This window comes from Sminthopsis crassicaudata, chromosome 3, assembly GCF_048593235.1.
Source record: "Sminthopsis crassicaudata isolate SCR6 chromosome 3, ASM4859323v1, whole genome shotgun sequence".
NCBI lineage: Eukaryota > Metazoa > Chordata > Mammalia > Dasyuromorphia > Dasyuridae > Sminthopsis > Sminthopsis crassicaudata.
Genome location: NC_133619.1, coordinates 354,075,921 through 354,099,991, shown reverse-complemented (window position 1 = coordinate 354,099,991; position 24,071 = coordinate 354,075,921). Strand labels below are relative to the sequence as shown.

The window sequence follows — 24,071 nt, the reverse complement described above, 5'->3', positions numbered from 1 at the left end:
ATAATAATAATAATAATAAAGTATTATCAATACCTTGCAAAGACCTGGAACATTTATTAATAAGGTCTTACCCTGATAGGGGAGGAAGAACCGATAGCTGAGTTCCAACTAGGAATCAGTACCACCCCCCCTCCCCACTGTGGTCTAAGGAACACCAAATATTTTCCGTGCAAACCACCACCTACTCTGACCATTCCAGACAAATCACTTTTACTGCCCCCTTCCTCCCAGGCCATGCTGCCATGTACATGCGTTCTCACAAGTTTTTCTGGAATACCTTTCCCTCTACTGAAAGATTATCCATCCTTCAAAGCCCAGCTCTTCTTTCTCTGGGAGGACTTCCTTAACTACTACAATTCCCATGATCTTTCTGGTCTCCAAATTTCAATTGAATGATTGGTTTAAACCATTCTCTGCTTGCAGAGACTCTACTTATCTACATTCCCACAGGTCATTCTTCATATCTGCAATGTACCCCTATCTCAGCATACACTTTTCAGAATATTTCAAGACTTAGACACTACCTTCTTCTCCATTTAATCTTTCCTGATTTCCCCCTAGATAAAATGATCTCCTTTCTCTTCCTCCCAGATTTCCCTAGAGCACTTTGCCTTCAATTTCTCCTTTACTCCCATCACTCCCTACCTCACAGTATCCTGATTGCTTTACCTTCAAAGATTATAAACTCTTTAAGGACAGGTACTGTGTTGTTTTTCCTCTTTGTATCTCTGATCTTATAAAAAATAAGAGTTTAACAAATGTTTTGTTGAACCAATGTCAACCAGCTTACATAGGATCAAATATTCTCCTGTGTTCCTCATAGCATCTTCTATACAGCTGGGAATTTCACAGGTAAGAGTTTTATTGATGAATAACTTACTGACAGCCCTGCTGTCCCTGGACACCTGTAGTAGAATTGAATAATTGTTCAAACAGGCCTGACGCTATTGATACTTTTAAGATGAGTCCAGAAATGAATGCAGGGAATGTTACTCTTCAATTTGCTATGTCTTTGATCTGTCCTTTGCCTTCACAAAAGGACATGGAGAAAAATGTGAGTGTGAATATATGTGTGTATATATCCAGAGATGGACAGTAATTCATGGGACCAACCAGTTGGGAAGCAAAAGTGACTGAAGACAACACAGTATAATGGAAAGAAAATTAAGCTACTTTAATAGAGGACTTGAGTTCCAGCCCTGCCTTTTAATTAGCTGAATGTCCTTAGGGCAATCCCTTCCCTTTCTGGATTTTATATGTAAAATGAAATGGTTGGACTCAATGATTATTTACATATCTAACATTCTATAATTCACTAATCTTTAGATCAGGAATTCTTTTTTTGTATATTAAGCACTCTGGTGAAACCTGATGGAACTCTTCTCAGAATGTTTTTAAATTCATGAAATGAAATATATAGATTACAAAGGTGAGTAAAAAATAAAGATGCAAATTTATTTTTCCTATCCAAGTTCCCAGGCTCCCTGAAATCTGATGGACCCCAAAAGGAACCTAAGGTTTAGAGTCCCTGCCTTAGAATAATATGTACATTCTACTAAATCAGGATATTAATAGTTATATAGATCAACATATACCTAGAGGGTGTTCTGAGTAGACTTTCAATAACACCAGAAAGGGTAGCAGCCCTCAGGAGGACCAGATCTGGGGGATAATTACACTAGGCAAGCAGGCAGAAGAAATGACAGAAGATAAATGAATTTTGTTTTGAAATGAAAACCACAAAAATAGCACCAACATGGACAAAGCATGAGGAGGGTACTGAGTTCATGCAAGAAGGGAATAACGAGACACTGAAAAGGGGAGACACAAAGCTTACCTCCCAGAGATCCCATGGAAGTGACTAAGCATGTTTAAGTGTGATAAAGAGAGAGTTAGATTAGGAGGTTAGCAAACACAATTAGTTACACCCACATGAGCTCCTTCCTCTGCCTCCCCTGCACCCCCAACATCCCAACTTCAATGGTACTATGTCTGCAACTAAGCAGGGGTGAGTTTGAAGGCAGAATCATCAAAGGGATTGAAACCTGGGGACCCATGGATCTTCAGTAAGATCTGGGACCTGACTCATACTCGAGGAGATGGCCTCTCACTGACTGACCACCCAATCTAGGAGTCTCCCCTAGGATATCCCTAAAAAACTTTTTATCTAGTCAGTAATAGTTGCATAAAATTTATTCACAAATGATTTGCATTCAGCCACATGAAATGGGGTACCTAATGGTGGATAATTAGCTAAATTACTAACAGAAAATTTTTTCAATTTCTGATAAAAATCTTTTTTAAAATAATTTTTTAATGATCAAAAAATACATCTCTCCTCTCTATCCCACATCCTCACTCTGAAAAAGAAATATATATATATATATATATATATATATATATATATATATATATATATATATATGTAAATATATATATATATACACAGAGTCAAACAAAAAAAAAAAAAATTTGCCAAATTGTCTGAGTCTAAAAAGTCTGTCTCATTATGGACCCTAAGACCATCACCTCTGTGTCAGGCAGCAGCACATTTCCTCATGAGTAATCTGGATCATGACAACAGTAAATGTCAAAGTCAAAACTTGCTTGTCTTGATGCTCACTACTCCAGAACCCTCGCCCAGATGGCTGAAAAAGGTAGAGCTAGGTAAGCCTGGAGAACTCTGCTGGAAGGTCTTTCATGGTCCTACAGCAGGAGTCTGGGAGCCACAGCAGCCAGCAGACAAACCAACCTGACCAGAGGGTGTAGGCGCCTTCACAGGGCTTGCAATTGGTGGGATGGGATCAAAGTCCAGATCCAAGAGGCTGGCATTTTCCTGGAAAGGTCCAGGGGCATCAAACTTGGCAGCAGAAAAGGAGGAAGCAGTTTGCATGTTAGACATCCGTGAGAAGGTGGGAGCACGTGGGGATGCATGCACGTTCCCCATCATCTACACATACAAAGGCACCTGGACAGGTGCAGAAAAAACCCATCCTAGGGTCCCCTCCTCCACAGGTAGTCCTGACATGGGCAGCAAAAGCCTGACCAGCCAATACTTCCAAGATTATAAGGGCTAATTTTATGTAGCACTTTAAGTTCGACCATCTTTCCCCATGTGTCCTCAGAGTTAAGGTGACCTCCACACTTTGGCTTTTTTCCCAAGTTCTCCCTCTCTTTACCACAAAGTTTCCTCCTATTCTTCCATTATCTGACAAAGACTCAGTGTCTCCCAAACTACCCTCTCCCCATCTCATAGCCATTGCCCACAGGACTGCCACATTATCTATTTGGGGAGTCTGTCCCTGATGGAGGAAATAAGGGATGCTTTGGCAGGAATAGAGAGGATCCTAGGTGCTTTCGTGGATAGATGACTGCGCTTGGGACCAGGAAGCCTCATCTTCCCGAGTTCAAATCTAACTTTTTGTAAAATAATAATTAAACCACAAAATTTTAGCCAAATTATAGTATGTCCACTGATATAATATCAGTTATCAAGGTTTAATTTGTATAAATTAAAATAGGAATTTTTTTCTCTCATAAAATTTATTTTTATTTATTAATCTATGGTTGGGCTTGGAACCAGGAAGGCTCATTTTCCTGAATTCAAATCTGACCTTAAAAATTTTAGCCAAATTATAGTATATCCATTGATGTAATTTCAGTTATCAAGGTTTAATTGTACAAATTCAAATAGGAATTTTTTTCCTCTCATGAAATTTATTTTTATTATTAATTTATGGTTAATATAAGCAACTAGGTGGCACAGTGAATAAAGCACTGGGCTTGAGACGAGGAAGCCTCACCTTTCTGAGTTTTTAAAATGATAATTAAACCACAAAATTTTAGCAGAATTACAATATATCCACTAATGTAATTTCAGTTATCAAGGTTTAACTGTATAAATTAAAATAAGAACTTTTTTCTCTCAAGAAATTTATCTTTCTTATTAACCTATGATTAACATAAGCAGCTAGGTGGCTTAGTAGATAAAACACTGGATTTAGAATCAGGAAGACTCATGTTCCTGAGTTCAAATCTGGCATCAGACACTTTGTGTGAACTTGGACAAGTCACTTAAACCTGTTCGCCTCAGTTTCCTCATCTGTAAAATAAGCTGGAAAAGAAACTGGCAAATTGCTCCAGTATCTTTGACAAAAAAAAAACCAAATGTGAGAAAATGAATAGTCAGACACAGCTGAAAAACTATGGAATAACATTGCAGGAATGGATGTGGTGAGCTCCAAAAGCCAGAAATATGAGCCAAATACCCTCTAAATAGGTTTGCTATTTGTGGATGAAGAAATGATATGACAAAGTGTGCTGCTCAGAAAATATCACTAAATAAATCCAATTCATTTCATTTTTTCACAAAGCATAAAATTCCACATAAGAGGTTAAGAGATTTACTTAGGCTAGTATAATCCTACATTTTTCAAATCACAAGTATCTCTATAATTAGTATCAGTCATTTTGCATATTAGTGTAAGTCACACACACCCAATACTTTTCTTCCCAACACTTAGCTGAGATATTTGCACTGAGGGAATGAGGGTAGGAAGGAGAAGGAAGGATGACATTTTGCATCATGGAACACTTTAAGACTTTGGGCGTGCTTGGAAAGGGACAGGAAAATGCTACACTAAGGGAATCAGGGTAAGATGTTTGTTGTTATTCAGTCATTTCAGTCATGTCTGACTCTGTGGCACCATTTAAGTTTTTGGAGTGGTTTGCCATTTCCTTCTCCAGCTCTTTTAATAGCTGAGGAAACTAATGCAAACAGGGTTAAATGACTTGCCCAGAATTATACCACTTATAAGTATCTGAGGCCATATTTTAACTCAGAAAGATAAGTTTTTCTGACTCTAGGCCTTGCAATCTATCCACTGTGCCCAGGATAGCATATGAGTCTAGAAAAAGGGTCAGTAAGAATCAGAAGGATGTCTAAAATAAATCAGATAGGATAACCATTGATTCAGTATGTCAATAAACCTAATACAAAATGTTATCTAAAAAACATAAGTCTGACAAGCATATCAAAGAGGGAACCCCTGAGAAGTTACTCCTTCCCTTACCTCAAAGCAGGCAAATTTCTACTCTATGAGTAAAGGCGTCTGGCTTGCCCCAGAATCCCTTGTGATGCTGTAAGTCTCCCTTGGGCATCGACAGTGACAATGATGACATCTCAGCTCAGGGAGGCTAGATTTTCCCAAACATCCCGGTCCCAGAAACCCCAAAGACCCCTCTGTGCACCAAAGGGGAGAATGCTCTGGATGGAGACCATGCTTGGTCCTCAGGCTCCATGAACAGGCGTATTCCCCCAAGTATACGCTCAAACATGAAGGATATGCAGTGAGTAGAAGGAAGACGGAAAGAGAAAAAACATGCAGTGAATTATGAGGGAAGTAGCAGGCTTGAATGGGGTAGAGAAAATAAAGGGGGAGGAAGATGAAGGCCATTTGCGAGCCTGGAGCTTTGGGAGCTTTCCTTTTTCCCAGTGAAGCAGGAAGGAAGGTGCAGCAATCCCTCAAAGAGGACATGTCTCCCTATTAAAGTCCAAGTGGCCCAGTGGATAAAGCACTGGCCCTGGAGTCGGGAGGAGCAGAGTTCAAATTCAGCCTCAGACACTTACTAGCTGTGTGACCCAGGACCAGCCAGGAAGGATTTTCCAAATCTGAGATGCTCAGAATAAATCACAAAGGGATACAGAATGCCAATCGTAGTAGAGCACTTATAATCCCTGCACCTAATGAATGAGGCTGATAGATTGCGGGGTTCTGGAGCTCTAAGCTGCAGTATGCTACCAGTTGTCCACATAACATCAGTATGGTGAGTTCCCAATATTGGGGCCAATGGGAGGGAAGATGGACAACCAGACTACCTAGAGAAGGGTAAAAACTCAGGTCGGAAATGGAACAGGTCAAAGCTACCATGAAGATGATTAGCAGTGGGATCAGGATTTCCAGCCCAAATGTGACAGACTCATTACCAAAAAGGAGGGGAGTTCATAGGATAACAGATTCTTAGAGATGGAAAGAACTTCAGGAATCTGATCAATAGCCAAGTCAAGGATTCCATTTATAAAATCCCCAACAACTGGGGCCACTGAGCCTCTGCTTAAATAACTTCACTGCTTCATACAGCAGCCTGTTCCTTAAAGAATGTAAGCTTGAGGGTTGAGCAAGTTTTCATCCTTCTATTTCCAAAACTTAGCCCTTCATATGTCAATATGCCAAGGACCGGTAATTTCATTACTATGGGAACTTTCCTTCCCCAAGGGAAGCAATCCATCTCTAATTTATGGTTCAGGAGAGTTTGCTGATGCTCAGAGTGGGAGCTCATGGTCTCAAAGCTAATAAGTGACAGACAAGTCTTCCAGGGTTGTACAGTAGGAGAGGTGGGCCAAGACCTGAGATCAAATTTGGCCTTAGGCATTTAACAGGCATGTGACCTTCAGCAAGTCACTTAACTATCTGCCACATTGTAAAATGGAGATAATCAGAGCATCTACCTGTCAGGGTTGTTTTGAGGATAATCAAAAATACTTGTAAAGTACTTAGCACGTGCTTGGTACATAGCAGGCACTATATCATACTAGCTATTATTACTATCCTTAACTCCAAATCCAGAATTCTAGCCATTATTCAACAATGTCTCTCTATCTTGCATACACAAGGTACTTAATAAGAACTCACATAGGCACTACAGACTGCATTTGCAGATAAGTAAATAAAGGTTAAATCAATCATATCTAGGGTCACATAGCAATTAAGTATCAGTCAGCATTCAAATCCAGGTCTCTTTGGACCCCAAGCTCAGTGACATCAAGCTCTTCTCAATCAAGAGAAAGTGTTTCCTAACTCTATTCCTCAAGCCATAGAATTCCAACCTGCATGATACCCATTTGTCCCCAGCAACAAGACAGGCAGATAAGATGGAATGATAAGACTGAGAATGATAAGATTTGAGTTCTAGTCTCAGCTTTGTCACTAATTGGATGAATGTGGGCAAGTCACCTCATGGGTCCCAGTAGATAAATCCGTGATTTTCTTTAAAGTATCAGTTTCTTCATTTATAAATGGAAGGGATTGCACTAGATAATCTGTAAAAGTCTCTTCCAGCTCACAGTCTATGGTTTCAATGATCAAATGAGATGTTTGTTAAGTGCTTAGCCTGGCACATTGTAGACAGTATATAAACATTTATTCCCTTCCTCCAATGAACAATATATAAAAAGTACCACATGAACAAAAGAATACATGCAAACTTTGGTGGGAGAAGTGATAGAAAACTTAAAAAATAGAAACACAAAGGAGCATAACTGCTTGATCCCTTAGGATCTCAGTTTGTAATAAGAAGTTGGTCAATGCATATGCTATGGAAAGGAAGTGCTTATGATTCCCAGCTCAAATTCATTTCCATGCCTTTCTCACCCCAAGCTGCCAGCACATGCTCTGAACCCCTCCTGTTCCTTCCTCATTTCTCCTGGAAAGGAATAGGGGGAAAGGATGGTGTATGATAAAGTAAGAAAGGAAGTCAGAGGAGATGAATGAGGATGGCCGTGGCTGACCTGTGAGGGAGTGGTCACGCTGATCTCGGGGACAAAATTGTCATCAAACAAGCTGATAATGTGCTCCTGCTTGATTTCCTTGGACGGAGTGTGTTTGGGAGGCGGTGGGACTGGTGGGCCTTTTCGAAGCTGCAGGCAGATAAGGGTAGGGTGCAACCAGCGACGACGGGGGGGACAGGGAACCACACGGCAAAACATGTTGGGGCAGAGAAATGTGGACAGAGACAAAGACAAAGCTCTGGTTAGTCAAACCACAGACCATGGACAAGGAGGTCAGGAAAATGGGAGCAAGTGGATCCTCCTCCCGTCCTAGTAGCTCCTATGCAGAAATGGGGAAGCAAGATGCAAAAACGAGCGTTACATCTTAACACAGACTCCAGAAATGCAGATCAGTCTCAAGGATGGAAAGTCAGAATAGTCAAGCCTGGAAGTATTGTCCTGGAGAGAGAAGGAAAAAGCAAGCCCAACCCCAATCCCAACCGTGCTCCCTTCCTAAGGAAGGGACCTACCTGCACAAAAAACCAGCAGCTTGAGAAAACAGGACAACTCAACTCAGGCTTTTGTGTCTTTCTGTTCAGCTCCTCCCTGTCTATCCTTTGAAGGTGAGAAGTATAGCTTCTACCTATCCAAATCCCACCCCATATTTACCATGGAAACTTTCTAGATCACTACACTGCACATTGGTATGTTTCCCCACACCACCCCCAGCACCAATCGAGTGTGAATAAGCTCTATCACATATCTACCTTCTCTTAGTCAGAAACTACATCCGGGACTGATGTACCTAACAGGCCAAAAGCCCCTTCAGGAAAGGGGACTCCTTGTGCTGGGACACAACAAGTAAAATGGGGGGGAAGAGATAGCAGAAAGACTGACATTTGACACTGAGAAACACAGTGAAGCTTAAGGAGAGAAGTAGGGAAAAATGAAAAGGGAGGGAGGGGAAGAAAGAATATATCTTTAATAAGCTCTTGCCATATTCACGTAGGTGCTTAATAAAGCCTTGCTGAATTCAATTTAATTACCCTGATTTGGTCAAATTATACTAAATTTAACTGAAATGAACAACTGAATGAAATACCTGCCTTAATGTGGTGTATTTTCCCCCCTCGTTCAGAAAGAGGAAGGCTTTCTTTCAATAACAAATGCCCTTCTCCAGCTCCTTCCCTTTCTTGTTCCCTTATAAAAGGTTTTTTTTATTTTTTCAATTGCAATTCCTTTTTGCAGAAATTTTTTTTACAAGACCCCAGGCATATAAATGTATAAAATAGGTATACAAATCGAACATTTACTGATGACAAATCATAATTTTGCGACCCCCACATTCAATCACAAGATCCCATAGTGGGTCTTAGTTTAAGAAGCTCAGCCTTCCAAGACCTGATCCAGTGCTTCTAGGCTGGGGGACACTGGCATGCAGTGAAGCACTGAAACCACCAGATGGTGCTGGGCTTCCATCACAGCCAGCCCCCAACTTTTTCCCTGGGATCCAAATCCAATTAGTTAAATTCAAAAAAAAAAAAAGAGGGGGGGAGTAGGGGAGGAAACAGGCCCTTCTACTATTTCCTTAAAAAGGGGATGATGAGGAATTTGCAACTGGGAAACCTGTCTCCTACCCTCCCACCTACTTACTAGGACATTCCACCTGCTTTTCTCCCCATCACTCCCTATCCCCCTTCACTATCTTTTCCTTTTCTGGTTTCCTTTTCAGTCATCTCTCTGTCACTTTTCTCCTTGATCCTCAAGCTAAGCTAAATGATTTTTCCTTAAGCCATGAATGTTCCTTCCACTCCCTTCCTTCTAATTCTCCATCCCCAGTGATCGCCAACACTGCGTACAGGAATATAGAGGAGATCCTGGGAAATCTCAGGGAAAACTCAAAGAACAATTTTTATATCTCGGAGGTAGCACTTGGCCTGGCAGGAAAGGAAGGAGACAGGAGAAAGGCAGCAGCACATACTTCCAGGATGCCCTGGAAACGGGAAGACCCGGGAAAGCCCCAAGCCCTGGACCAGACCAAGGGCAGTAGCATACACAGAAAAGGGAGGGATGGGGAGGGCAAGGAGCTGCAGAATACAAGAGCAGACAGAGAATTTATACCGTAGGAGCTGCTGGGCCTGCAGGGAGTGAAGGGGGGAGGCTCTCCAATAAAACCAAAAAGCACTCCACTAAAGGAAGGACGGGAAGGAGCTGAGCTGGTTGGTCACTGGAGGGAATGTAGAACATCGGAGTAGTAACAGCAGTGGCTGAACAGTCCAAGGCGCAAGAACATTTTAGAGGTGCCCAGACTTTGAGGATGGATCCTCAGGGACTGCAAGACTGCTATAAGTCAAGGACTGGGATTCTGGAGACTCTGATAAGAGCCACCCTCCAGGAATAAAATAGGCTTCCAAGACTCCTTTACAGACTCCCCTATAATCTTTAGTACTTAACCTTCTTTGTCAGTGGGAAAAGGAGGGCATTCCCTCACTTAGAGAAGGAAGAAAAAGGAAAGAGAAAAAGAGAAAAGAAAAGAGAAAAAGGAAAAAAAAGAGAAAAAGCAGAAGGGGAGGGAAGACAAGGAAGGAAAGGCAGGTAGAAAAGGGTAAGGAAAGGATTAAGTGGTCAAGAGGATACCTGAGACGGTGACTTGGGGATAGCAGCCCCAGGAGTGTCCAGGCTGGATGGTTCAGGCTCATGGTTGACCTTGATCTCAGGGGTGCCAGCTGGGGAACCATCGGGTGGTGGTGAGGGGCTCTTGTTCCCTTTCGTGGGGGCATTGTCACTGCAGAAATGGAGACAGAGACGATGGGAGACAGTGAGCAGGAGCTATTAGCCGTGTCCTCTATATCAAGGCACAGGGACCCAGCCCCACAGGAGAGAATCCTGGGAGAAAACTCCACAGTGGACTTTGCCTGGAACTCCACTCCGAGGCTTATTACAAAGGGAATGAGAACATCTGTGAGTATGGAAAAATGTGGATTTGCACAAATGAGAGTAGAGATGTGCATTCAAGTATGAATGTGCCTTCTGCATGATTGATGAGTCTGTGTGACCATGTTTGAATGCTTTAGGGACAATGATGGAAATAAAAAACAGAAAAGATTCTAAGATGTTCCCAGAATACTCCTTACTCTCAAGTCCACTACGAGCAGTAGGAAGCAGGCAGCCAGAGTACCCCAATTCCTTCACTAACTCATTCCTAAGGCCTCTCTGGGACTTTGTGATAGCTCTGGGGCCAAAGGCATCCAGTCTCAAGCCAGCTGGCCTGGATAGCCTGGGACCTGCCCCCAAACACCAGGCAGGCTGACCCCAAGCCTGAGACAAAACTACTGTCCCTCTAATGCTCTTATGGGTGAGCAGCATGGTACAGACAGGAGAGGTAGAGATAAGTCCAAAAAGCTACTTATAACTTATATTCTAAAACTGAATGGGGCTTCAAGCTTCCTTCAAGACCTTATGAGAATATATATATATATATATATATATATATATATTCTCATAAGGTATATATATATGATATGTACCTAGCTATTTTTGTTTTGTCTACCCCATTAGAAGGTGATCTCTGTATTGCCAGAAACAGTTCTTGGCACATAGTTAGCAATAAATGTCTGCTGACTGTCTTTTCCTTTCCTCCTGCCTTTCCTCCAAAAAGGGGTGACTACAATGCAAGTGGAAAGGGAGAGAGGCATCAAAGGGTGAGGATAATCTAACCAACCCCCAAATAATTGAAAACTGAGAGCAGTGAAGGCCATCCCCAGCTCTCCTCCTACAAAAAGCTACCTACAGGTCCCCTCCCTTGCTAACATCCAATGCAATCCTAACTATCTCATCTTTCTGGCTTCTGATTCTACACACAAAAGAGAGGATGATTGATATTCTATTAACCCAGCTAATAGAACTCAAAGGTCTGAAGATAGAATGTGGTGTTTGACTTGGAACCAAAAGTCCATGGCTACTCCATGAGCTTCCCTAACTCCTCCTTGGTGCATTCCTTTAGGGCCTAAGTTTTTGGGGTCAAGTAGAGATTAGTGCTAAAGAAATTCCTAGTGAAGAAACCATCATGGACAGCACTGTGTTCTCTTTGTCTTTGTGTTGTCTCTCTAAACACTGTCCAATAGACCCAATGGTTCCATCTGCATCCAAATTCCATCTGGACTCTCCCAGCTCTGATGCTCCTAGAAAGGTAAAACTTAAAAGGAAGTTAGAGATCATCTAATCTAGTTTCCTTATATTAAAGGGTAGAAAATGGAGGCCCTAAAAAGTCACTGAAGATAAAATTGAAAAAAAAAAAAAAAAAAACTAGGAGGAGCCGAGTAGTTATTTTGTTGTTGTTTTAAGATTAATGGGGAAAAAGAAAGAAGAAAAAAGAAAATTTAAGACAAATTTGAATTAAAAAAAATACAAATCACCTCCCCCTCGAAAAAAAAAAAAAAAAAAAACAAGACAGAAGTAATTGAGTAATAATTACCACTACTAAGCATAGTAAAAAAGTAACTGAAAAGTAAGAACTTTCCAGGAAGGAGAAACCAATTAGGTGGGCCAGTAGCTTCAGGCCACAGAGTTCTAAGCCTGCCAGGCCAACCGAATATTCTACTTTTGGGGTCTCTCCAATGGAGTCACCTTAAGGAACTGCAGCAGACTTGCAACTGGATCTGTCTGGGATTGGTTCTGGCCCCTAACAGGAAGTGTACAAGAAGCTTTCTGGGCAAGTCATGGTTACATTTAGCATCAAGGTCTCCTGGCTGCTGGCACTGAGTGTTTACTGCCCAGATTACTTGCTGGGAAGTAGCCAACCTCACTGCCCTGCTTTCCAGGGCCTACGGCCTCCCTGTCTGGTTCTGCCCCTGTCTTGTTCTGACCTCTCTGGATGATCCTTGCTTCTGAAGCCTTCTCTTGATTTGGAGCCTCCAGTCCCAACTTGACCACCACATTCTTTCTATGGGCTCATCAGCCTAGGTTCTCACTCCTGCCTGGACTGTCTCATACCCTTGAGTACTCCAGTGACCACCCCCTGCCTCTAATTCTCTGGGATGCCTTCCCCAATCTCTCTCTATCCCAAAGAGGATAAACCGCATTCCACACACCAAGGCAGATTATTGGGTTAGTTCTGTCCTTCTCCCCACCCTTCCCAGGCAGGGGACACCAGGCCATGCACAGGGCCTGTGCTAGACCCCACCCTGAACACACAACTCCCCTAGCAGACCCAGGTTATCATGGCAGGCCACACATTTGTTTTTATGAGCCCGGAGGGCCTTCAAACAATGCAATTCTTGGTATACTGGTACCTGCTCTTCTTTCTCCGAAGTCTGGAGAACAGTTTAGTTTTCTTTCTGTGGGGGACCGGATGCAAATGGCTTTTATTATAGAAGGGAAAAATAAAAGTCATCTGTCTCCCTTTTCCCCCACACCTAGCGTAACTTCAAGATAGAATTATATTCTTCTACACCAAACCAGGCAAAGTTCTCCCCTTCAATGAGCAGGAACACAGGGCCTAAGAAGAATCCTCTCCCTTAACCAGATTCTCTTTACAGTCCCGCCAGGTTGCTACCGGGTTCGGCAATTCATTTTTGTCTCTATTCCTTAGCCTGTAAAGGAACAGGTGATCCTGTCCACCTAATGGAAACTGGGACCCAGCATGGGGGAGGGATGTATCCGAAGTCACACAGGAAGCCTACATCAGAGCTGGCCTCCTAACTTCCAAGCCACAATTTTCTGACACAGCAAAAAAGGATAATTTAATACATAACCAAAATGTTTGGGGTTTTTCTCTCTCTTGTAAAGTAAAGATGGTGGTAATTTTGAAGGATGAAGAGGAGGAAGGGTGATTAGGGTACATATGTATGATGTGGTTGAAGGGTGAATCTGTTCCTTAAATCTGCCAGAGCAGAAAAGCTGTCAGGCAAATGTTTTTTTAACCTCTTCAACTTCAGTTTCCAATGTACTTTCCTCAGAGTTGGGATGCATGCACACCTTTCTCATACCCAAAAAGACATACTATACCTCACCCCCACTGGTATGAAATAGCTTACACATAGTAGGTAAATTTGTAAAAATGAAGTGAGGAAAGGGAGAGGGGAAGCAGGCAAGCAATATAAGAATAATGCTAAAATCTCATACTTACATAATTTTGAATTAATCACCCTGGGAAATAAGCAGTTCATATTCCTGCTACTTCCCATTTTACAGATGAAGAAATGGAGGCAGAAAGATTCTAAATGATCTGCCAAAGTTCACAAAACTAGCAAGTAAAAGAGGCGGGACTGAAAGTCAGAATTTTTGACACCTGGGACCAATGCCTTTCCTATCACACTAGATTGTCTCTCAGAAAACATAGGATTTACACTAGAGCTAAGAGCCACATGGCACTGATTCAATCTGGAGCACAGCAAGGTTGCCTCCTTCTTTCCTGAAATTGTCTCCAGTCTAACTTTTCCCTCTCCGACTTCAAATCCTTTCTGAAAGCGGTCCAAGATTCAGGAAATGATTTCCCTGGAAGCTATTAAACCTCATTTCTTTTCTCTTCAGAAAAAAAAAAAAAAAAAAAAAGAGGAACTTCTCAAAGAAATGAGAGCTGTTTAACACAAACCATGGTACTCATATGGCTACAAGGGGATGGGATGGGATTGTAAGGCTGAGATGGATAGTTGTCTCCCCTGTCACAATTTCAGCTCCTCGAGACCAAAGCCAAAAGACCTATGGGCCTTATCCTATTATCAGTGCATACATGTACTTTCCCTCCCTCCCCCTCCTTTTCTCTCTCTGTGTCTGTGTGTATGTGTGTGTATGTCACTCTCTCTGTGTCTCTCTGTCACTGTCTCTGTCTCTCTCTGTATGTATCTCTCTCTGTCTCTGTCTCTCACTCACTCACACACACACACGAATTTATACATGCTTTTATAATCCCTAAAAATGAAACTCCCAAGCAAAGTTCTTGTTCCTACAGATCCCCAGACAAAGGGAAATTTGCCAAGTTTCCTCTTTCCCCCTAATCCTGTCACAAGAAACATTTAGGGATAAAAAATCTAGATTCTCAAATTCCCATTGGGTTGTACATGATTTATAAGAACAGGATTAAAGGATGGGGGTAGCATCAGCTCAGTGATTGGGCTGAAAGCAAGACTAATGCAGCTAGAATTCATTGGCACAACAGTGAGGGAGCAGACTTGGCAAACATTCCTGCTCAGCTGGCTTGGAGTTGTACCAATAATAGCAATAGCCTCACATCTGTAGGGTGCCTTTTATTTCCCAAAGCACTTCGACTTCCATTTTCTCATCTGGGTCCCACTACAACCTGTGAGGCAGGTAGTAAAAGTTTTAATAGGCTTATTTTGGAGAGGGGAAAAAAATCAAAGGAATGGTCACTTAGCTGAATTGTCAGCTAGGAAGTGATGCAGCCAGGTCTCCTGACTCCGAATGAAGAATTCTCTCTACCATGCTCACAGATGTGATGGGACTTGCACTGACTCTCAGTTTACTATATCACAATGCAAGGAGTGGGAAGAAGCGTAGGGGGGTAAGAGTCATCTAGCTTTAGACGATGCTTTGGATATGCTAAGCCTAGAATCAGCTTTATAGGATTTAAGGGATAGGGATTCGATATCTTTTTTGTATCCTCCTCTGGGAATCTGGCTTACCCTTCTCAGAAAAATATCTTTAAAATGCATAAAATAAAATATATAGGATTATAAAGAAAATCAATTATGTGAAGTACAGCTATCAGAAAAAAAAATTTTAATTCATGCATTCCATTTAAGAGGTCCTGATCTAATTGAACTTTGCAGATGAGAAAAATAATTTGCACAAAATTGATATAACTATTTTGTGCCAAGGCCAATACTAGTAAGAACCCAAGTCTCATGATTTCCAGCTCATTGTTCTTTGCATTTCTCCAAACCTTTCTACTTTCTACTCATTTGCAGGAAAAAAGGAGGGGATTTGTACTAAAATTCTCACTTCCAGCCCCCATTTTCCAACTGGCTTGATAATAAGGATATAGCTAAGTTTAATCTCCCTACACACACACACACACACACACACACACACACACACACACACACACACACACACACTTCCATACCCCTGCTACCTCAGCACCAGCAAGCTTGCTCTTTCTTCAGTAAATATCCATAGCTAACCAAGTCTCTCATTTAGGGCCTCTCCACCAAGGAAAACAAGCCCCCACTCTCCCAGAGGGGGTATGGTACTGACCTTGGCTGGGCCTTGATGGTGAATGTGTTGCTGCCATGCTGTTTCTCCAGGCTCACCAACACATCATTCAGGTTTTGGTTCAGCTGTGGAGAGAAGGGGGGGGGGGGAGAGATAGTGAATGAGGTGGGTTTGGGAGTATCCAGGAGACAACCCAGACAGAAGGCTTTGAAAGGGTCAATGCTGAAAAATTACCCATGCATATGTTTTGTAAATAAAAAGCTTTGATAATAATAAAAAAAAGATACAATCTAGGTTTTGAGACTTCTTAGGAACCCACGACTAAAGCCAAGGTCAGCCACCTGCAATGCCATCTGATATTGGGCCTCTCTGTGTTTTCATACTAACTCACCCAGCTAGTGGGTCCCCTGAGCTTTCTGACTTTATACTCGCAGAATTCAGAATAATGGTCTTCAACTTCTCCCCACACCCAGCATAACATGAAATGTAATGACCCTAAAGACATTGCAATTACAAAATATGAAAACGAGGGATGATTTTATTTAGGGTAGAGAGCTCTTTCTATGAACACAGACAGCCCTCAATCCATGATACTTTGTAAAGACTGAATGGGACAGAATGGAACAGAGTTCTCCCACCTGTCCTGTAGAACCTGATCTGGTATGAATTAACCCAGCTCCAGCTGTTACAGTCCAAACATGTTCATTTAGAACAGGTACATTCCATATATGGTCAAGGCAAGGACACAGGCAACAGGGCAATTTCTCCTACTCCTTCTCCCTCTCAGACCTCCTTGAGATCCTATCACACAAGGCAGCCAATCTAATACCACAGTCAGGGCCAATAAAGTGCTGGGCAAGAGATTTTCCCTCTGCCTACCTTCCAGGGTTGTTATAAAAGTTATAAAATCTCTTTTTTACCAATTTGTAGATAGGGAGGTGGGAACAGAAGAGATTCTCCAATGGAACACAAGGAGTAAACAAAATTGAACCACCCCAATTCGCAAGGATAGAAGGGGGAATGAAAGCAGAGGATCATGGGCTTCTAGTCCAACCCCCACACTTCACAAATGAGATTCTGAGGTCCAGATTTACTGATTTGCCTAAGGTCACAGAGGTAGTAAGCTCCAGAACTCAGGACATCTCACTTCTGAATTCAGTTTTCCCTGTTCCGTGCTGTTGTTTTGTTATCTCCAATCCTGTCTGATTGTCCGTGATCCCATTTGGGGTTTTCTCAGCAGAGATGCTAGAGCAGTTTGCCATTTTCTTCTCCAGCTCATTTTACAGATAAGGAAACTGAGGCAATCAGGGTTAAGTGACTTCCTAATAAGTGTCTGAGGTCAGATTTAAAGTAAGGAAGATGAATTTTCATGACCTTAGTCCTGGAATTCTATTCACTACATCACCAAGCTACTGGATAATGTCCCATAATGCTTCATATCTCAGAGGTTCCTGGAGTAGGGTAGGATGACAAGGCCATAAAAAGAAAGCTGCTTCCTTACCTTGCTCATCTCCTTGTGGAAGTTCTCCTCCAGACCAGCAATGCTCTGGAATGTGTTGACATAGAAACCAACACGGCTGAAGTGAAAGGAAAGGAGATATGGTCACATGAAGGAAATCACCTAAAAATGACTCAGGGTAGGTCCATAGTACAAACCCCTCCACACACAGTTTCCACTATCTGCCCAATAACTCAACAAAGGACAAATGATTAAAGAAGCTGCTTCTTTTAGTACAATGTATGGCTTCAACTTCTCTGGACTTCTGTTTCCATTTTTGAGGAATAAAAACAAACAAAAAAAATCTTTTACCTATCACTACTTCTTATATATATATCTATCCCTAGTTATATTGGGAGAAGAAAAGTAAAGGAATATTGACTAGACATTGACCTTGGGGAAAATTGTGTTTGGAACTTTAAGATTTCTAGATAAATTTATTTTCCTGTTATAAAGTCAAATGCCAATTTGTCCCTTCTCACAGAACAAGGGTGGGGACTAGACTTTCCTAATAGACACTTCCCAACAGTGGGGGGGGGTCCATATCCTTTCCATTATAATAGGAATTTCCAACTTTAGACCCACTCACCTATTCCACAGAGATGGTAATTCTTCCTGCAAGTCAACATTCATCTCCTCAAATACCTTCTGAGCTTTGATGAGCTCCTCCTCAGCCTGGACACAGAGAGGACATGTTAATTTCTTAATCTGACTGATGATCCCCTCATAATTCCCAATATCTCAGGTTTTGGCTCTCCTCCAACAACTCTAATCTTTCCATTCAAAACCAGAATTGGGAATTGGTCTGAGGTCTAAATATAATCCTATAACCCTCGCTCAATATTCACCAATCTTGGTCTAAATATTCACCAAACTCCCCCTCCCTGACTTCTTCTTCCCCTCTCTCTCTCCTCCCTAGATGACTTTCTTCATCCCCCAAACCATATCCACCCTCTGGGCATAGACAAAATGGGAGCTCAGAGTTAACATAATTCATTCTAGGCTTTCAAGAACCATAAACTCTGGAAAGTTGGAAGAGACCTCTAAAACTAATCCCATACCAATATCCACAAATCAATATGTCTTCACCACTTTCTTAGTGTTTCCTTTCTTAGGGGATGAAACCTTTCATTTCAATTCAGAGTTAAGACTTAGAATGTAAATCCCCCAAGGAGAAGAAACCCCAAAACCAATTCCTACAAAGATGTAAATGATAACTAAGAACTATGGAGGCTATTAGTACAGTAGATGAAAAGAAAACTGGAGTCAGAATCCCACCTCAGAGTGTTGTGAGGATAAAATGAGATAACAAAACTTTGAAAAATCTGTTATATAAATACTAGCTATCATGATTGTAAGATCTAGTTTATTTGGAGGAAAGGCACTATGATAGTAAGGTATTCACTACATCTTATATTGAATTCTACTGTAGACATTTCCATGATCCTAAATATCTAGGGTCAGAAGCCTGAAGTTAGAGATTCACAAAAGAAAAGGAGCCTACAGTATTCACACATAAAACCATCCCCTAATCCCTTGGCAAATCTGCCAAGTTAATTGAGAGGTGGAAGCCTTCATCTAGCCTTTTACTCTCTTCCTCCTCCCCTCATCCAAATGGAAACATAAACCTTCCAAAGCTCATTTCACACATACCAGAGATAGTGGGGGAAAACCCCAAAAATCATTGGATCTTAGAGTCAGGAAGTCTTAGGTGTAAGTCTTGCCTCTTTTAATTGGGTGACCATCTGAAGACACTTAACTTCTTTAAACCTAGTACAATTCCCTAAATTATAGATTGAGATCTGCATTGCAGAAGGACATTTCCAAAGTGTTAAGATCCCTGATGCTTAATGGACTGATCTATTTACATATACATATTTATGCTGATTTTCAAGTTATATTAGATATTAGAACCAGGGTGCTTTTCAATATTTACATTCATCCACCACTAGACTGCTATGTACCTCAGTTTACAGAAGTAACCAGGTGATGCAATGGATAGTGCTAGGATGGTATCAGGAATACCTGAGTTCTGGCCTTACTTATTTCAGCTGTATGACCTTAAGCAAGATAAATCACCTCAATGTGGCTCAGTTTCTTCAACTGTAAAAATTGCAATTTGTAATATTTATAAAACCTCAAAGTGACATATAGATGCTAGTTATTAGCTATTATTCCCATCCCAGCTCCGATACTAGATGATCTGTAAAAAAGTCACTTAACTAAAGAGTCAGTTTCTTTATCTGGTAAAAAGAGAAGGCTGGACAAATCTCTAAGACCTCTTCCAATTCTGAATCCTATAATTCTGTGGTCCAAGTGTCCTTTTCAATCACTGTTAATGCTCCCAGGGATATTAGCAGTTTCAACCTTGTCTGAGTGTGGAATGAAAGATTCTGACCCCAGCCATGCTTTTTCTTCCATCCAGGTATATTAATAAATAGGGGAGAAACACTAGCTATACCAGGACTCTGGAAAGCCCTATTCTCAGCCCCACCCCATGCAAGGTCCTTGAATATTGTCAGTCAATGAGGCCTTATCTCCATGACTGCATGTTTGGGATTTCCAGCCTAAACTTCCTTCCTGTTACCCCATCTTTGGAACCCTCCATTTCTCTTTCCTCATTCCTCTGTTTAGCTATTAAAGCCCCTTCATAACCTGGCTATTTCCTGTTATTCAGTCTTCTTATACCTTATACTGCTCCATATATTCTGTGATCCAATACCAGTGGCCTCCTGGCTTTTTTTCCCATAGGGCGTTCCATCTCCTGACTCCAGGTAGATTCACTGGTTCTCAAGGACTGGTTTTTTTTTTTTTTTTTTTTTGGTTTTTTTTGTTTGTTTGTTTGTTTTGTTTTGTTTTAATTTGGAGTTTTTTGTTGGGTTTTTGTCTTTCTTTGTATCTCCCAATCTTAGCACACACAGTACCTGGAACATTTGCTTATTGCAAGTATTTAATGACTGATCCACAACATTTCTGAAAGACTCATGATCCTAGCCATATCCAAAGAAAGAACTGATGGAGTCTGAACACACACTGAAGTATACTATTTTCACTTTATTTTTTTTATGTGGGTTTTTTTTCTTTTTGCAAATTGTTATTTCTTTTACAGCATGACCAATATGGAAATAGGTTTTACATGATTGTACATCTATAATTTATATCAAAGTGCTTACCATTTCAGAGAGAAAAAAGGGAGGAAGGAAAAGAAGGAAAATAATTGAAACTCAAAATTTTATTAAAAGTCTATGCTAATGTAGTTTAACATATTTAACATGTATTGGACTACCTGCTCTCTTGGGGAGGGGGTAGAGAGGAGGGGATTAATCTGGAACAGAAGGTTTGGCAAGAGTCAATATTGAAAAATTATCCATGCATAAGTTTTATAAATGAAAGGCTTTAATAATAATAATAACAAAGTCTATGTTAATGGCCCCAGACACTTAATACTTCCTAGCTGTGTTACCCTAAGCAAGTCACTTATCCCCAATTGCCCCAGCAAAAATAAAAAAATAGATAGACAAGCAAATAAATAAATAAATAAAAGTCTGTATTAAAAATTGTCTTTACATGTATTGGAAAAATATAAAATACTATTAAAAATAAATAAGTAAATAAATACTTTTGGACTCTAAGTCAATCAAACCTTTGTCAGCCAAGTATTCAAACTTGATGTAACAGCTGCAAAAGTTTCAAACAAGGAGGGGAACTACAAAAATTACATTCATTCCATCCTTATGAGGAGGATGAACCAGCAGGTAGGGGTAATTAATAGATGGTAGATAGTGAAATATTATGAAGGCGGATGGGGAAGGCAGCTAAATCAGCCACTCAGACATCAGAATTATTAAATCTCAGACTTGCAAATGACTGTAACAAAGGATGTGATCCCACTCCCAGGAATAGGAATCTGTTCTTCAGCATCCCTAAAGAAGGGATCCTGCAGTCTATTCCCAAGCACCTCAACCCATTATTCCAGTGATTCACTGCCTGCCCAAGCTGCTCCCCAGGCTACCCCCGACTCCACTGCAGACATCGTTCTGTACCTATCACAGTGACTCACATAGAGGCTGCAGAATTTCTCAAATTCAAAATGGCATTTTAGGGATTTTTTTCCCCCAGTGACCTTTAGCCAACTAGCTAAATAAAGCAATTCTCATTCTAGGAGACTGGTTGCTCCAACAGGAAACAGGCCACCTCCCACCCCCAGCACCATTTTTCTCCCTTTCTCCCCAGTCCCCAAGTGTAGCAACTCAGCCCTTCCTCCTGTAAACAAACCAGGTGAGAGAATGAGTCACTCACTTCCTGGGACAGGAGGGAAAGGCTGTGAGCTCACAGGCTGGGGTGACTCAGGGATCTGGCTTCTCTGAGTCATTACACAGTACTCTGCTGTGCCCCACCCCAGGAGAAAAGCCAGCCTTCCCACGTTCCTCTCTCTGGCACACACGCTCCAGCGCTAGCTGGGAGGTAAATATGTCTCCCAACTCGTGATTCCCGGGAACCCGGCCCACACTGGCTCCTGCCTCTGATACCCCAAAGGTCCGCGGCGCAACTTCCGGGGGTTGGTTGCTGGCCGTGCGGGCCGAGTCAGCCTTAGCATTTCAGCAAGTCTTCTAGACCAGGGAAGAGTCGCTCCTTGCCACCCCTAAGACACTGCCCTCTCCCACAATTCCTTTCTGCCTAACTAAAAATCCATCTGTCCCTCATGTCCAGCAGTTATGGGCCGGCCACAGTCCTTGTGAGCAAAGTGCGAAATAGTATATAAATGCACAAAGAGCCCAAAAGACCTGGATTTTAGTTCTATCCCTCAAAACAGCCTGGCCATGGGACTCCAAACAAGTCACTTAACCTTTGAGAGCTTTAGGCTAATCTCTCAGTCTCAGTTATAGAGGAGGTACCAAGCTGCACATCAGTGGGATCATAAGTCTAGCCCCTAATCCTACAAATGAGAATTATTAGTATTATTATCTTTTCTCCTCCTCCTCCTCCTCCTCACCATGTAAGCCCACACTAACCTTCTACTTTTCTCTGAACTCTCAGCACACATGTTCTCAATACCATTACTTGGGCACCAGATCATCCCCTAACCACTCCCGAGTCTCCCTCCCATAATACCCACCAGAACGCCTTGCATTTCATTGCTCAGTAAATACCTGTTGAATGAATGAATTGTGGGCACTCCCACCAACCCGAAACAACAGGCTCCCCGGCCCTGTCTGGTGATCCCTTCTGAGAAATGTTGCTCTGAGCTGGAAGGCCTTCTGTCTGGAGGCCCTTTCCAACCAAGGGAAGAGGATGTCCTAGTGTTGGGCTGCCGCAAATTAACAGGCAATTCCTTATGATTCCTCTGTGAGTTCAGAGACATGGAAAGTAGGTTGCTAAAAAGGAAGCTGCCTGTCACCTTTGAAGAAAGGGTCACCAGAGTAAGCATGAGGTCAGAGTCTGCATCTGTAACCTGTACTAATCCCAGTGGATGCCAGCTGGATGGTGAGGGAATCTGAATTCAACAACCTTAAAAGTTTCCTCACAGGAAGTCAGACTTCCTCTGGACCAACCCAGGGGTCAGGCTGGAATTGCTCGATAGCTCCAAGTTGCTAGAATGCCTAATCTCAGGCAACCAGACACAGAAGGGTTAATCACAAAGGCCATCTAGACTCCGAAGACTGGGGGTGGGAAATCTGTTCTGTTTAAATAAAAAACAGATCCAAATAGGACAGCCAATTTGGCAGGGAAGCATAACATCTGTAACAAGGCATGAGTAGGTGTGTGTGTTTGTGTGTGTAGGCAGTTTTGGGGAGTTTTTACTGGGGTCACTTGTTCCCACCCTCAGCTCTGACCTACACTTTATGCCAGAAGTGAGTAATAGGGTAAAACCAGCTAAAGGACCCCCAGACCAACCATACTCATTATCTCCCATAGCAGCAATGAAAATAGGTCAGAGACACTCCTCCCAGCCTCTACCCTAGGGATAGAGTGAGACCCGCCTCTTGGTAAGCTCTACCCAAGAATCCCTAGCCACAGGTTACGCTAGGAAGGACTGGCCACTAGCCAGATGCGTTTCAGGAAAAGTTAAAAAAAAAAAAAATCTGGCCCTGTGTCAGCAGTGATTGTTTCTCCGGCCCTGAAGAATACTCTAGGAGTTTCTTGATTTGATTCAGCCAATGTGACTGTCCTCCTCTCATCACATCCCCTCCCTCCTATTCCCAAGTGACATGTATTGTTGGAGTCACAGACAAAGAATGTGCTAGAACGGACCACCTAAGCACGTAACTGCCCATTACTGTCACCGTCATTCCCCCGCCTCCAGACGAAGCTGGTGAAGTCAGCAGAGAAAAGAGATGACTGACTCTCTTCCCAAGGCTGAACCATCCAGTTCCATTAGCGTTGTCTCCCACTTGTATCTAGAGCAGATCTGTGAGAATCAGCCCTGACTCTTGAGCCCCCAAGTATATAAGAGGTCAGTAGAGCATTGAGACCCAATTAGTATTCCATAATTTTTTTAAGAGGATTAGGAAATCAGGCAATAGCAGACTGAATGGAAAAACTAAATAGTGGATTAAATGAAAAATCTAACCTCCTCTTCTTCTACTTTCTTTTCTCTTCTTCTTTTATTTTTCTATTCTATTTCCACCCAACCCATCCCCAGGCTGAGCTTTCCCTGAATGTTTATAACAAAACATAGCAACAACATCAGATCTATCATAAAACCAGGATGTAGTAATCTGGAGAGACATCTTTAAAGTGATGGTTGAGACAACTTGTTAATGATGTCTCTTTGCTTCAAGGCTTTTTTTTTTTTTTTTTTTTTTAATCTTGCGGAATAATTACCAAGAGACAGTTGGGGGCGGGGGAATACAG

General features: G+C 41.8%; 1 protein-coding gene across 20 annotated transcripts in view; it reads right to left on the bottom strand.

Moving 5' to 3' along the window:
* BIN1 (bridging integrator 1) overlaps positions 1–24,071 on the bottom strand; it is a 125,079-nt gene that overhangs the window by 8,994 nt on the left and 92,014 nt on the right. For 5 of the 20 annotated variants that reach the window (XM_074301733.1, XM_074301738.1, XM_074301737.1 and 2 more), the window contains 8 exons: positions 17,806–17,891; positions 17,220–17,295; positions 15,761–15,843; positions 12,838–12,882; positions 10,184–10,331; positions 7,568–7,696; positions 2,753–2,860; positions 1,838–1,861 (listed from right to left, as the gene is read on the bottom strand). In XM_074301733.1, coding sequence (XP_074157834.1) covers positions 1,838–1,861; positions 2,753–2,860; positions 7,568–7,696; positions 10,184–10,331; positions 12,838–12,882; positions 15,761–15,843; positions 17,220–17,295; positions 17,806–17,891 — 699 coding nt within the window. The remainder of the gene's footprint in view (positions 1–1,837; positions 1,862–2,752; positions 2,861–7,567; positions 7,697–10,183; positions 10,332–12,837; positions 12,883–15,760; positions 15,844–17,219; positions 17,296–17,805; positions 17,892–24,071) is intronic. The other 15 variants (XM_074301747.1, XM_074301751.1, XM_074301752.1 and 12 more) reach the window with 5 other exon arrangements.